General features: G+C 40.5%; 1 protein-coding gene across 1 annotated transcript in view; it reads right to left on the bottom strand.

Annotated features, from left to right (window-relative positions):
- The window catches only part of shn (zinc finger schnurri), a 190,957-nt gene that overhangs the window by 25,959 nt on the left and 147,926 nt on the right, over nt 1-17,072 (bottom strand). The window contains exon 3 of the mRNA XM_071585533.1: nt 14,939-15,022. Coding sequence (XP_071441634.1) covers nt 14,939-15,022 — 84 coding nt within the window. The remainder of the gene's footprint in view (nt 1-14,938; nt 15,023-17,072) is intronic.

Here is a 17,072-nt window from a genome sequence, read left to right as displayed (position 1 = left end):
GGTGGGCATCGGGAAAAATAATCAGGAATATTATGATTACGGACAACGCAATTAATCATGCTAATCAGCGAAAACAATACGAGACTATAACGCGATACAAACATGCGTACATGGTCAGATATTTATCGGTGCATCATTTTACTGAAATTACGAGTAGTATTTTTCTACGGTGTTCATCATTTGGATGATCGTAGTAGTCCAGTGGGTAGAGCGATGGGAGGCTAACCGGAGGGCCCAGGTTCGACTCCGGGTGACGCCTTGGGCATCATCGGCTTCATCGCGCAAAAAGGGGATTGTGACTGATAAAAAAATTCAACGACGAGTATCGAGTTGTCGGTCCATATCCCATTTAATTTCCAGTAAATGAAGGCTTCCAATTGTCTAGTTACAGATGTATGTGTCCCCAACATTTCGAAACATGACATTATGACCCACAAAATAATGGTACCCTGGCAAAAAATACTCGTAGTTACCGATCATAGCACGTAGATATACAGAATTCATCAAGCAAATACACCAAACCATATGCTCAGAAGTCGGAACGTAAACTGGCTCGCAGCCTGAAATGAGGTCCGCATAAGAGAAAAAGGAATGGGGAGGAATGGAGGCAGGAAAATATTAGGAATCCAATAAGAGATGACGACAGTTCGGGCATGGCAGATGATCCACCGGAGGAAAGTGGTGTGACCACCACACCCAGCAATGCCAGGCTTAGGCGTCGCCGTCAATACGGATGAATCACGAGAATAATAATGGAAGTCTTGCTCGTGAAAAACGGCGAAGTAATGACGAGGGTGGAAAAGAATCAATCGTAGACCTGCTTCCAAACGAATTTTGAATGAGATATTATTAAGTGCAATTGTCTAATTCGTGCTAAGTAATCGGTAGGATACACGCATGCATCGTCGAAATTTACTTTGAAAAAAAAAGAGGTTTCAGGTAATGATCAGATGACAAATCTAAAAGGAAAATACAGGTTAGGTAGGTTATCCAGGTTCACATGGTAGAAATATGAAATGGTTTTTTTCAGTGAAAAATACAAACAAAATTTAATGCGCTCACAGCCGGGTGGATGACAAAACAAAATCATTGCTCGTGGCATTTCCCGTGATATTATGAATTTATAAATGGTGTTTGTGTCCCTTTGATCGTGTGATCAAATTATATATAAATATATAATCTGGCACGTCAGTCAAACACTAGCAAAAATATTCCACCAAATTTGACGAAGGATAATCGTTAAGTGGGTGCAAATTTGGGAAGGAGAGTTCCGAAATGACCTAGCAGAAGAAATTTTGCAAACCTCTTCCTCAACTTTTTCATACCATGTCCAAACAACCCCAGGTCTTGCGCTGCATTGCTGCGTGATTTAAGATGCGCGGAGCGAGAGACCAGGAAGAAGGGGAGTGGATCGCTGGGCGAGTGGAGGAAGAAGGGGCCAGAAGGAATAAGGTGCGCAGTCCACTGCTCTCGACTTAATTTTCCGATTTGGAATTCCTAATTCACGCAGTATTGAGTCTCAAGGATTCGGAGATGTTAAAATAGCGATGAATATCCATGTAGTTGCGCATGCGAAAACTCTGGGTTTAATGACACGCGCGCTAAACCACACAATCCACCGGGTTCGAAGCGAACCTTAATTACTCGGCCCAAACGAACGTGCAGGATTCCTTCAGTCACGGGAGCCAACGGTATATAAAGCCGCCCGAAAGAGCGGCGACCGAGCTCATGCGTTTAAATTGCACGACTCCAGGGGAGATTGCTTTTGTTCAACGAAAATAGTCATCGCGGACCAACAGGTGTCCGCACTGGGATTTAGCCCTTCCCTTTACGTTATCATTCATAGCGGAAGGTACATCAAGGCCAAGTTCTAACAGGACCCCAGTTCATACCTGTATACAGGATGGGGTAGGGTGGATTAGATTGGACTCCCTAATTTTAAAAAATCACTGAAGAGCGCGCAAGTAAATTAGCGGAGTGGGAGTAGTGGCGTTAGCTGGGGGAAATAACGCCATTTTCAGTAGTTACCATGCAGTGGTCTGGTGAGCATCGAGGCTTTGTCGTAATGGAAATGTTCCTTAAGAACAATGATAGTGTGATGGCGACGCAGACCTGTGGTCTAGCGATGAAGCGCATTTTAACCTCTCCGGCTCAGTAAATAGGAAACTTTTCGTTACTGGGCAACTGACGACCCTTGCAAACTTCACTCAAGAACTCTTCATAGCCACAAAGTGACAGTTTGGTGCGCTGTGTCCTCTATAGGCATTATTAAGTCTTACTTTTCTGGATTTTGAGGTTGAACTGTTACTGTGGACTCAGAAACTTATTTTAAGATGCTGGAAAACGTTTTACTCCCCAAAATGGATGATTGTTGTGAGGAATATGACACAGAAGCCTTTTGGTTTCAACAGGATGGTGCCACGGCTCATACTGCCCGTCGTTCACGCCAAATCCTGCAACAACAATTTCCCGGCCGCCTGATCTCCTTACGAGGGGATGTTCCATGGCCCGGATTTGAGTCCAAGTGATTTTTTTCTTTGGGATTATCTCAAAGCTGAGGTTTACTAAGTCCGACCAAGGACCTTGGAAGCTCTTAAGAAGGCAATTACAGACGCCATCGCTGTACTAACGCAAGATACGCTGAGAAAAGTTTTCGAAAATTTTTTTGAACGACTCAGCATGTGCATCGCTTACCAAGATCGTCACCTGGATGAAATAATTTTTAACAACTAATGAAAAAAAATGACATTAAATGCAGTTTCCAGAAATAAAAACCACTTTGAATTATCGTGGTTGGTAATTTTACAATTTACCCCATCAAATCAGGGTGTCCACTCTGCCCCACCCTGTATTTACCACCTTCGCTTTATGCATTGGGCAGCCGATTTGTCAAGGGGTAAAAAAATAAAGGGACAAATGAATTTATTTTATAACTTATACTCCAGCAACGACTATACGTACACATAAGTCACAATATTAGAAATCAAACATTTTCATGTGCCGAGTCATTATCTACAAATTTTCGCAACGGAATGCGTTGAGGTTCGAGCTTCGTTATTTTAATTTTTCTTGCAGGTTTGCTTATACGTATTATTATATAAGTTTAGCGAGACACTGTGGAGGTAATTTACACTATTTTGAGTACGAGAAGTTAGAATTTGTGGATGGAAGAAATTGAGATGAGACACTTTCCATGTGTAAATGAAAGAGATAGGGGAGTCCACAGGTCACGTTCAACAGAGTGTTACTAAGCCTGACATGCCCTCACAAAAAATCACAACCGAAAAAATATCAGCTTCCACCCCGAATCGAACTCGTTCAGTTTATAATGTACCTCGAAGGCAGTGGATACGAGAGTAGAGACGACCAGGAGTAACTTAGCAAAGGAATAAATGCGTCAAACAATTATCTTTCATCTATTCAGACGAGCCCCGATAGGTCGATAGAGAAGGATCCGCAAGGGTGTTTTTATTAAACTGAGAGGGCCGGTCAGCAATAACTTAAAGACGGCAGCCCCACAAATATCTCCCGTTTATCCTTTACAACTACCAAATTAGTGTTAATAAATTACGTGAAAAATGATTAAAATTACAGAGAATGCATTTTGTGTGAATATATTGAAGAATGTATAACGTATTTCTTAAAAAAAGAAGCATAACTTGTAATTAAAACTGCATTTCCTACGCATCCTATCTTTATTACATCCTAAGTCGCTATTACGCGTGAGAGTGGATTTTCATTCCGAAAATGAGGAAAAATAAACCGAGGAATTAGTGATGAAAGGTGTCGCCTATAATATTTTACCGATGGTCATCAGTTTCTCCAAATGTGTAGCATGTGCCGCGGCAGTCAATTCAGCACCTCGACACCAGAATAAGAAGAAACTAAACACTCAGACGGCATTTGCCTCTAATATGTGACAAGTATTACACTTACTCGTCGCGATAGATTTGAGATTGAGTAAATAGAAGCGTCAATCTTCTTTTTTTCGACTTCCTTAAATGGTGAAAAATACCTGTAAACTCCGATAGAACAACGTTTCAGAAAAACCCAACTTTAGCAGTAACTCAAATGTATAAGACAGTGGACTTTCAATCCCGAACGTCCAAAAATATTAATAATACTGATTTTTTTTTCAAAAACACGTTCCAGGTGTGATAAAGCTTTAAAACCGAACAAGAGGGACAAGAGGCGTAATAATAAACATCAGACAAGTTCCTTGCTCCTCGAAATGAAAAAATCTAATCACTCGCCCCGGATAATTTTAAGAGAAGAGATATAATCATAGAGCTATTCTGAATACATGTAATAAAGAAAATACGGGGGGATGGCTTTTTCTTTTTTAAACTATAGTCTTGGGATAATTGAGTATGGGTGGATTTTTGATGGACCCTTAAACCACACACACTGCTGTACTCCACATCCCCAAATAACATGAAACCAACTATTATAAAACTCAACGCTACATATTACAATAATTATTTATTTAGCTCTGCATACGTTCTACTACCCTTAACTCCATCCAAAATGTACGAGGGTCATCCGGAAAGTAGTACCCGTTCGTGAAATAAAGACACAAAAGTAAATATTAACAAACATAAAAAATTTTATTTGAAAGAGGATACTTTAAACTACTTCTCAACATAATCTCCAAGCAAATTAAGGCATTTGTCATAACGTGTGACAAGTTTCTGTATTCCTGCTGCATAGTCCTTCGCCGCCAGCTCATTGAGATACGCGAGGGACCCATCTTGCACAAATTTTTGCATAATGCAGATGGTGTTTAACAATTTCATGAACAATTGTTCGAGAAACATTGGGAAAATGCTCACAGATGTCATCAATTGTGACGCGCCGATCGTTCCTCACGAATTCGTCAACTGAGCTCACCAGTTGGTCTGTAATGACAGACGGTCTCTCCGAACGCTCATCGTCGTGTGTGTTCCCCCTCCCCATGTTGAAGTTGCGACACCACCGCCGAACAGACGACTCGTCCATTACATTGTCTCCATACACCTCCTTTAATTGGCGATGAATATCACATGGGCGAACGTTTCTTGCATTGAGGAATTTAATCACTGCCCTCACTTCACAACTGGCGGCGTTCTCAATTTTTTTAAACATTGTAAACAATCACAGAAACAACACAGGCAATGCTAGCGTCACGCAACTTGGCTCAGAGAAGGCAGACAAGCCACTGAAGCTATCTGACCTCGTCCAGCGGCTACTCGCGTCGTCAGCACTTCATGCGGCACGAACGGGTACTACTTTCCGGATGACCCTCGTATATTACTTTCCTCCATCTGTCTCGCTTTCCAAGCATTCTCCCCATCAATTAACGTCTTCAACATCCAATTGCATCTAAGTGTCTCCTGCATCCACTTGTCAAGTGTTCTTCGATTTCCTCCCAACAACTGCCTCCCTTCCCCTGACATGCCTAGAACTTAATCTTTTGTTTTCCTTTACGTCGATTTCATTTTTGCTCACTCCTGCATCTCAAAAGCCTCAATGCTTATAATGGTCTTGCCTCAACGGCCATATTTCTGAGTCACACAAAACTACGCTCCAAATTTAAGTTCCCCCTAGTCATTTCCTCGTGTCTTTACTTAAGGTGCCGGTCATCAACAGAGGGAAGGATAGCCATAAATATGAATATGATCATATTCTGGGAAATAGGTTAGGATCCTCGATAAAAGTTGCTCTTAAAAGAAATTCTCGCATATTTTAAGTCACCTTCCATAGTTTCCTACTGCTACCGGTGTTGGTGTTTCTGTCGAACTAAGAATTCGAAATAATTTAAAATATAGTAAATACATATAAATGCCACTATCCACTAATAATCGTGGACATTTTTACCAATAACCATTTGAGTGCTGAGTGGAAAATACTTAATAAATGCATTTCAATAGGGAGGACGAGTAACTATAGTGTTATGCTAGCACACTCATTCGTGTTTATCATCAGTGTGCGATGTAGTCAGTGCCGCTCATAATTTCAAGTGCTGTAATTTTTCATTAGGTATACCATTTACTTAGCTAGCCGCACACAATGAAGTCATCATAGAGTAAATTTGACCCTCATTCGAATAATAATACGAGACATTATGTAAGTTCGAATGTAAAGATAAAATTTATTTTGTTTTGAATTTTTCTGTTTTTATATATGCCTACGCATAAATTGAACGGTTTTGACAGAACCAACAATCCAAATTTAAATCATTTTCTAGAAAAATAAAAGAAAAATAGGACAAGACACTAAATACCAGGACGATTCCGTGCACTGACGTAAGCGCCACGCACATGGTATTCGGTGGCAGATTGGATGCCATCGGTTTTTTGTTTGCAAGGGGAACGGCGAACGAATTCGGTCTGGAAATTAAAAAAAGTCCCGAGAGGACTCGTATCAGCGGAGGGCACGGAAGCGCTTTTGCTCAAGCGCCTGCCATCCCTCCGGTTCCCTTTTTCATGCCCTGACACCTCGACATGCTCTAAGGCAATTGTGTTACGGCCGTATGGATAATCTCGGGATGCGATAACTCACGGCCAAGGTCGTATCCGCGTAACAGATTCACCTCAAAAACTGAAGGCAATCTGTTTTCCATAACTCATCGCCTGCGGCATTTTCACGGGTGAAAAAAGAACATGGCTTTCAATGGATTAATCGCACTGCTTTTGATTCCTTCGGACTGCACATTGTCCACGAACAATGTTCTCATGTCTTTGGACTGGATTCAAGAAATTTAATTCGAATTTTTCAAGTCAACCACTACTCAAATGTTCAAAACACGACGCACAACGACGCGACGGTACGGCATCACCCCACCACCGAATTGGAATGAACGGACGGAGATAGAGAGGTCCTAGGAAGGGGAAAACACCTTTGAAACAGCCGAATTAAAAAAAATTGGCAAAACCAAACCTCAAAGCGGAGAAATGTTTGAATTAAAAAGTTTAGGCGAATTATTTTGCATCGGTCAGAATAAGGGTCATGAATCTGGTACGCTGCGCAAGACATATTTTAGGAATTAAACAAGAGACAGGGGAAAGCGACACGTTTTTTGAAAACCCGAATGGACAGGAAACATAATTGAGGGAATATTGGGGTGAAAGCCACTGTCCTCACAATTATTACATGCATGACATACGCTACCAGATGAGTACAAATCATTTGAGTTTGATGCCGACACAGAGGGAATAATCCAAGTCCTACATTTGATTGGCAAGAGAAACTACAGGGAAAATAGAATCCGACTACCGAAAAGAACGATTTTGGAAATCCTTCTCCCCACGCAAACTTCGTAAAACCAACAGTAATAATAATTAAGGGAGACAATTCATATTTTCTGAAATTAAATCTGCAAGGAACACCAGTTCTTAACCATTTTCTTTAACTACTATGGAAAGTAGACTTAACAACCCCCGCCACGCCCCCGAGGCGGCTTATGGGGTAAGATACGCATGTAAATACACAAACGCGAAATTGGATATCTCATAGTCTGGTTTTACAAAACAGAAAAAAATTATTACCGCATACTCTTGTCAGAGAAGATATCACCAAATCGTGCACGTTCTTCTCCTGCCCCTGGCCAAGCACTAATTTTTAAGACAATATATCGCCAAGACTCCATGAAATACACTGCGGCGAACACAAACTTAACCTCGCCCACGGCAAGCGTAAGCTCACGCATCCATAGTTCAAGAACTAAATCCAAGTGGAAAAGCATGTGTTGGAGAAAAATAGTCCAGATATGTAAAATACGAACAGGTAAATCCAAGCTGGAACATTTTCCGAGTACTTAAACTTTAAAAAATAACCGCAGGTGGCAAAGGGAGCGAAATTGGCCCTCCTCGCCTCTGTATGGATTGCAGTAATTCGCCGCGGGGCTAAGAACGAGGCAACACCCATCAAACCAGCTTCCGAGTTAAAGAGTCACCTTAATGCAAAACACGTTGATTTGGTGCCTGGTAAGGAGATTTTGCGGTCATGTACTGCCGGATTATCTACAATCGATTACGAAGAGTAGCCCGTGACGACAGGGCGCGATACTGCATTGATATGATAGATAAGGGCTCCCAATGTAATCCAAACAAAGCACTTGTACAAGAGCCTGAGATTGACAAATTCTGACAATAATTATTACGTGGGTACGATACGCATTTAAGAAGACAGGACTGAAAATAGTCTATTTACATAATTCAAACCACTTCAAAGATTGTGAAAGCGGAAGAATGTGCTAGGTGTTATACTACGCTTTCTGACGTCTTCATTTGTTTCTATGATAATACGACCACACAACATAGCTTAGATCCCATTCATGTCACATTGATGGCAAACAGTCTAAATAAACAATGACTCTAAATCAGCGAGGAATTATGGAAATTGCTGAAGGATACGACCAGGTAAATACATTCAAATGGCCACCATAAAACTCGAGGTTGACTCTTCATTGACGGGAAACGTTAGAACTTAAACGTACAGTGTAATAATAACAAAACTGTTAGACATCGGCGGGGCGTCAACATAAGATGAAGAAGAAACCCATTTTTTTAATTGAGTGTGTCGGCGAAAACTTTAGATAAAGTAAGCAAGCAAGCATTATGCCGTAATTACATGTTTTTACTGTTCAAATACACATTTTGTGGTTCTTACATGAAAGTCTCTTGTGTGAAACTTTCCTAACTGAACTTTAAGGTTCCTTGCTTGGGGAAGCCATGGCAGGCTGTATGGCTGAATGTCAATTAAATTTAAAAGACAAAAATGATACTATACAGTGCAGTAGCTGGATTAGTTCCTTCTATCCCTGCCTCCGATTCTTATGTTACGGAAAATGGATAAAAGCTGAAGAAAAAATTAATAACATCCATCTTTTAGGAGCGATCGAAATTTCATTTCCAATGACAATGAAACAAATTTCCCCCAGGACGGTCTTGTGTAAGTGAACACCTTTATTCTATCAGGAACGACAGGCGTTGGTATCCTATTAGGAAGAAGATTATGCTGTTGGCTGTAGGTCTCGTGAATGATTCCCTGCGCGAAATCACACCTGTCCATTGTGAGAGCACGAATAAAAAAATTCTAATGCAACAAAAATATTCAAGAGGATTAATATCACGGGTAAACATGACTCTTTCGATCCAGGGAGAAATTTTGCCGCATCCTTGGGGAAACATATACAGAGACGTCGAGGAATGATCCCTAACGGTAAAAGGATCACTTACTTTACATCAAACAACTGTGATCTTGTCTATAATTAGATCTACGCGCCAATTAAAAGAATAGCTCACCCACCCCAAAAGGCTTCAATCCCTATTTTTATCCGCGAATTTGAAAAAAAAAATAATATCAGAGGAAATAGGTAATAGCTCTGCAAGTCTTCAGTACGATTTCTAGTTCCCCTATACAACGGTGATTTCTTTCCATAGGAAAATGGATAAGCTCCACCATGCAGCACTAATTACATTAATGGAGAAATACATACGCTCTCTTGCATATATATGCTAATAATCCAACACTTTCCCGAAGCTACAGTTGCTCCTTTGACGTTACCAATAAGGACTCTCCTTCCTACCACCTTCCCGACTGCATTCCGGTCCGCTTCCAAGAATGACCTCCGATTCCAATTCATTAACCGCTTTTCATTTGTTTTAATATTATTTTTTTCGATTCCGACACCACATGTGTGCCCTTACACCAAGCAGCAGTACTTTACTGAACCACAGCCCAAGGCTACAATCTTCCTCGATGATATCAACAATCCTTGACAATCACTACGCCGCGTAATGAAAACATGGATCCCATGCAATAGCGACTGAGGAAAGTGACGTCGACGAAAGGTATTACGTAGTAGTAGTTTTGAGGGGAGGCGACCGACAGCTGAGGTCATTTGCGCCATAGGGGATGGATAGGAAAGGATGAAGGGTGGAGAGAAACCCGGCGTCGGCATTAGCCTACTCTTTACGAAAGGCGCCAAGGGGTCCGCGGCTTAACGTCCCATCCGACGGACGGCGTACTCACTCAAAGTGCCCTCCACAAAGCACCTCAAGCAGGGATCGAGATACCTCTGAAAAATATTCAACACCGCCGGGATTTGAACCCGGGCCCTCTGGGTGGGAAGCCAGTACGCTAGCCCCCGCACCATCTCGATCCCCCTGTCCATGAATTAGCACATGGCTGGCTGCAATGAGGAACCTTTTTATATTCCGAATACGCTTGATTTGAGTCCAAAAAGAAAACCAGATAACTGGAAAGGTGTGATAAAGATGGATTCCACAATTGGTACTTTTTTAACATAATGCTTTTTATAATGGACAATTAAGGATAAACTGTTGGCTGATTTATGTTCAAAAATAAAAGTCCCGATTGTGAAGAGGTACGAGAGCTGAATATTTATGTAATGCCCGGCGATTCAAGATCGGCAAACTATTTTTTTCGAAATTGAAATTAAGGGTGTAACTTAAACACGGCAGGTGAAAGGACACAATACACTCCGTACACGCAATCTACCTAACCAGGCGACAGTACGAAGTATATTGTGATATTAGAAACCAAATATTTCACCAACGAAAGGAGCTATTGAACTTTTTTGCGCCGTGGGCCCCTTTCTTAGTCTCGACCTTTTATTGTAAAAATAAGGAAAAAACACTTTCAATCAACATTGAGTGAAAAATACTAAAATTGTTTGCGATAATTAAGCTTAACACGTTTGCGGTTCCATTAACGGATTCGCTGAAACTTTCTCCAAGCTAGTAATATAAAACACCATGCAAAGACTTATGAATATTCTCCTCCTTCCGGATTTAGTGGAATCGAGGAGGTAAAAGAATATTTTTTCAAATCCGTACGATTAACCTGGTAGGATCAGAAAAAATTCTCAAACAAACACCGAAAATATGTGAGTCCACGAATATTCTTAAAGATATGCTTAGGGCTCTCGATTTTTCTGAGCATCGAATTTGTAAAATAGCGTATTACTCCGCTACTTGTAAATACTACTCCGCTACTTTTAAATACTACTCCGCTAATTTAAAACCTGAAAGGAGAAGAATGAGACTTAGGAAGGCACGACAAATATATTTCCCGCTGTTGATTTAGAAAACAATTAAATTTTGAATGGGAATGCAAAAGAATACGTCACTCTTCGAAAACACATATGTACCACAATTTGATAAAAACACTGAAAAAGTTAATTTTGGTTATTTCCTTGTATCAAATGATAAATAAAATATAATGGACGAAGGTCTATCTCCTTAAAACAGTATTCTGAAGCTGTCCGCAACGAAGCAATAGCGGGACATGAAATTGCAGTATAAAATACACCAAAATGTTAGACATGATAATTTAAAAAGTGGAAACTCAAAATATTTCTCATTGACATTCTGAACGAGAGACATTTTTGAATGATACGTACCACGCATGAGGTTTGAATGTTAGCACTATCATTTAGACCAAAAACACCGAAAATTTTAGCGTTTGTAATTTTTATTTTTCACTCTATTCTTCTTTTACTACTTTGTGGAGTCACATGAACATATTTTACGGTGAAGGAATGCGTTAATAAAAAGTGGCGATCTGTTACAATAGAGAGCGCTTCAACTACTTGTTTTTCACAATGAGAGAAGAATAATGATAAGGCAAAACATAACCAACTGATAAAATTAAAACTTGCTCCAATCTCTAAATTAAGTTCATCATCCGTTTCCTTGAATGTCAACGCATTCGCTGTAGGCGAGAGAGACAAGGCAGAAATCCGATAACCGTGTGCAGGGAAAAACGTGCGATCAAACACAGTGAATTCAAGAAATCACATGAATAGTATATTCAGCACGGCCATTTTTTTTAATGGAACTTTTTCAAAGCCACTTGGAACGTCAATGTAGAAGAAAGCCAACTCGAGACCATTTCAAAACGTTAAAACGGTCCAGCACTATTTAAAATTTGCTCAGACAATCCACAACCAGGGAAGAAATCATTTGCACCAAACATTTTCAGAGCAGTATCGGCCAGAACCGTTTGAGAAACAAATGCCCTGGACCACTGCGGCAGGGCAGGGCGATCAATTTGCGTCATTTTGGATGTTCTCGCTTCATTTGCTCAAAGGGATGGACCTGGAAGAGCAACCTGATTTAACTGTCCAATATTCCGTACGCTCGAGCCATGAATAATGACAGACTCGGGACCTTGGACGGAAATAACAACAAGGCCCGTTAGCAACGCTCAAGGATGGAGCTTGAACTACGAGCAAAAATCTTACTTCGAACGTCCGCGCACACCATTTTGGACCAGCACAAAGAACTTTCAAGGATTTTCTTACAGGTTTCGAATGCATAATGAAGCATGAAGAAAGTATGATGCCATCTTTTGACGCACTTTGTCCTTACGCGGGACGTTTTACTGAATATTTTTGAGGTGGTAATGAGGTTTATAAATTGTTGACTTTAAAAAATGATTGATTATTATTTTTATGATTGATACCGTCCGCTTGTTAAAGCATGTTTTGGATGGATAGGAAGACTAATTACCGCCACTCTCGTAAAACTCACGTGACACGACACAGCCTGATACCCACTATACTACAATAAGCCCTTCTTCACCCCGTATAACTTTCCGCCTCCGTGCAATGTGTCTACTTTTTCCTCCCTCTACCGCTCCCACCGAACATTCTCGCCTCAAGCACAGTCGACGGTACGTCGTGGCCATTTAAAATGCCTCGCATCCCATCAACACCTCAAAAATATTCAGTAAAGTGCACCAGCTATTGGCAAAACGTGTCAATCGATTGCATCATTCTATCAATATCTACTACGAATTTTTTCACTGACGAACAGATTTCACTAAAAAATAAATCCATTACGTAAACCATCATTTAGACTTCGACGTGTATTAGCAAGTCTCTTTACGAATAATGTCTTGCATTTCTCAGAATGGAAACTACTTATCTAAGGCGTCAAATATAAGAATAAGAGTTGTTAAACGTTAGAGTTAAGTACCGTACCTGCGAGTCATTGCGTGCAAATTTCAAAACCTTTTATTCGCGACTCCGGCGATTTTGACAAACTCATTGATAACTGTTATGGTAAGATAAAAAGTGTTCAAATAAAAATGGTAATTTGCCACCGGAATTTGAAAAAAAAAGCTTCTCCGCTTTCTTCGAATACTCGCAGAATTACATAAAAGACGCCAGCTTCTTCACTGCAATAAAGCCCGGAACTAAAACTTCATTCAGTGGTATAGCAATCCGGATTAAAATCGTTAAGTGCAATGACTACCCTGGTCCCGATCGATTACCTGCCCCCAAACAGGAAGAACTAGTCCCAAGAATAATTTCTTGTCTGCTGCCTCGAGACTGAAAATCAGCAGCAGTCTAGGCTTAGAGTAGGCCTTTGATGGACCCAGGCACAATGAGTTACATAAATATACTTAAAACACATTATACATAGTAAAATTACTCATTTTTTAGCTCGGCATATTTTCCTTACCTCTTGATTCTAGCCAAAATGCCCATTCTTTTCCTCCCTCTCCCTCGCTTTCCCAGCATTCTCCCCCCCCCCTACATAGTAGTGCTTTTAGCATCCCATTGCCTCACAGTATCTCCTGCGTCCACTTGTCCCGCCCTCTCCGAATTTCTCCCTACAGACGTATACATTCCCCTATCATGTACAGAACATCATCGCTTGTTTTACTTTGCATGCATTTCATTTTTTTATATTCCTCTCCACACCCATATTTCGAATACAACCAACGCTTATCCTCTGGCTCCAACGACCGAATTACCCAGACCTTAACTATTATATAGCAGAATGTACAATATTTAAAACTGGCACTATGGTAACTGCAGACCTATTGAGAGATAACAAGAGTATTAATAACTCGAAGAATGAAGCTTACGATAAAAACCATATAATTTGTAATTTTTTTGTGGTTCTCTCTCTGTCTCTTCTGAATATACCTTTTTACGGATTGAATTGTACTGAGATGTGGAGTATCATTCATATATGACCAGAAACACATCCTGTAAAACGGACGGTTTTAATATGTAATTTTTCCACGAAAGATAAGGGTCCAGGCTACTTGTTATCAAAATGGATAAGGAAATCATTTATTAGCCCAATGCCTAGTTTGAAGTCCTTGCTGGCAAAAAATAAATATTGGTTTACAAAACAAATAGAAGCCTGTCTCGCATTCCTAGAATACTTATAACTCCTGATATTAAAATACTGCGGAGAATGATAAACTTCACGTAACCGATATGACCTTAGCGTGAATTATCTAACTTCTCAATTACTTCTAACCTCTTACTTATCCTTGCAAAATGGATCGTTAATCCTGAATTAGTCGCCTCATGCCACACAGCGACAGTTTTTAGGGCACCGAGCAATTTCTTAAAAATCTGGCCCGGAAGTCATTGGAAAATAAAATATTAAATACTATCAAAAATAATTTTTGCCACTAATTATTAATGAAAATTCAATTTTTTCTTCCACTAAACCACTGCCATACACAGAAATATTAACCATTAACGGCTGTTCAGAATATACACCGCGTGTTTACGCAGATTATAGTTATTCATTATACACACAGATACGAACACTGTGATTATACTTTTTTGTTAAGTGAACGCTAAAAAAAATAAACATTAAGAACATCAATACTGCGGGCCGTTCCTTCCAAGCAGCATAATTATCGAGCAGCGCTCAATGAAATATGAGTCCAACTTGTAACGCGAACTTCCACATCACCTGCGACGTTCAAGTCGCAAACTACGACTAAGTACACCAACAAATTCTTAATGAGATTTCAGAATAAAGGAAAAGCGCGATAAATAAGGATGCTGACGCTCGTCTCCCCCGGAAACGGGAGCGATTAGCGGAGTGACTGCTGGCCAGTAGGCGGCATCCGCCCTCATTCGAGCAACATGAATGTTTCATGACAAAAGGCTCACCATTCCTCTCGCACGTCTTTCTCCTCGGCCCCAAACCACAGCCTCGCAGCAACAGGTCTTCTTTTGCAGCTACAGACTGCACCCCTGAAGAAGAGAGAGAGAGAGTCGCTGTTAGAACAGAGTTTATCGCCAAACTTCGAAATGGGACATAACCATGACCCTCGATTTATCGAACGACAATCGATTACAAATCGATATCGAAATTATAGAGGATATTTCGAGACGAAGGAGTGGGTAAATAAGCAATTCTAGCATTAAGGCATAAACTAGAGTATGTCGGAGATGTCATGTCCTGGAGTCGTATTTTAGACGTTCATTGAAATGGGAGCGTGGAAGTTACAAGAATAAGCATTGACAACAGTAGTCTACTGGTTTTATAGGTAGGTTTTTTCGATGAAACCAGGGATCAAGCTCTTCCACACTGCTAACGTCCAACAGACACGATAATAAATGTGCTAAAAATTAACACATTGTAATAAATCATTTTTAACTTCACATACTTCATTCCGTGGGTCGCGGTAGTCCAGGGGTAGAGCATTGAACTACTGACGGGAGGGCCCGGGTTCGATTCCTGGGCAAGCCACTGGGAACTTGCAGCTCCACCTATGTGATTTTTCGGGTACCATATCTTCCTTAGAAACCAAAACCGGCACAGGGAAAGTAACTGCCCCCCCTGATTTGTGAATTTCACACGCCGCCGGGCTTAATACTGCGTGAACTCTACCATCATCTACCAAACCGACCTTCGGGTTGATTACTGTGTTTATGCCCTCCTTTGAATTTTTCCGACAACATTCTCAATTCACCTTCGACCCTTAAAACTTCGTCTGTTTTCCCACACAAATAACTGGGTTTGCTAAAGAAGCGATTACAAAATGAAGGACACAATGATGGGGATCCTTAAATGAAATATTAGCTATTAAATTGACGTTCTTATACAGTATAGCCCCGTGTGACTGAGAAAGTTTGGGGTTACAGGCATTAGGATAAAAATGGAGAATGTGGAGAGGTGGTCGAAGAGAAATTTGAAAAATAAATCCGGCAAAAGAAGTAAAACTAGATAGGTGGCATGAAGATCGCACGCGAAACCAAAAAAATGCATAAATGGACAAGATACTGGGATAGCGAATCGTTGATGGCAGCTACATGAAAGGATTGAGTAAAGTAAGCGAGAGAGAGGGACGAAGAAAGTACGTACTCTGGATAGTATAGAGGGTGGTAAACCTTAGGGGTGGTGAATGAGTCAATATTGTATGACAGTAGGTTTAATAGATGAAAAGATTTAATTCATTTAAAGTATCAGTTTTAAATTGAACTTTTCAAGGTATAGTATGTCCTATCTCTACTCGGTTGATAGATGCGATAGGCACGATCCGCGGGGAGAAAATTAATCACTCCAACCCTAGATTTCGTTTATAAATTATATTTTTAACCTTTTAATAGGACAAGGATTCCATACAAGTCCGAGGAACTTCAAGAGTACTGACAAACCTAACGACACCCCAACACAATGATAGTAGATAAACATGTATCATAGAAGTTCATGAACGAAAATTGCACGCATTTGACTAGCATAAAGTACCAAAATCTTCAGAGTGATGCGCCTAAGAAAGAGTACTATGGCAGAAATATACTATATTCAGCCCTTCACCTTACGTTTGACAGGCGTGAAAAATGAATGATCCGACAATAGACGGCAGATAAACGCCCGTTCAAATGTACGTGTGCGCTACGGCTTACAGAAAATACATATTAATAATTAATGCTACGCTCGAAACAATGTTCCTGAATAAAAGATGAGCAAAAAGAAGCATCAAATGATAATCAGCGGCCAACTAAAAAATAATTTAAAAATTACGAGCGAACGAAATATTGTATTTTGTAATTCGTCAATCGCCACGGCGATTTCCACCTGAAATTCACAATCGATCGCTCTCTACTGTCCTCATGACGGACCCCCTGATTGGCCTGAGGCACTCGGGCGACTCCTCAAGCGCAATGCCCGGATGCCAGCACGCGTGGGAAGAACGCATCGTGGGATGGAGTGTAGGCAAGAAAGGATTTGCGATCTAGAACTTCCTCCTTTCCTAAGCGTGTTGGTATTTTTGGCATTATATCTTACAAGCACTATGAA

This window comes from Hetaerina americana, unplaced genomic scaffold (assembly GCF_022747635.1).
Source record: "Hetaerina americana unplaced genomic scaffold, ioHetAmer1.1.p SCAF_2, whole genome shotgun sequence".
NCBI lineage: Eukaryota > Metazoa > Arthropoda > Insecta > Odonata > Calopterygidae > Hetaerina > Hetaerina americana.
Note: the sequence above shows the minus strand (reverse complement) of the source record. Positions and strands in the feature narration are given on the sequence as shown.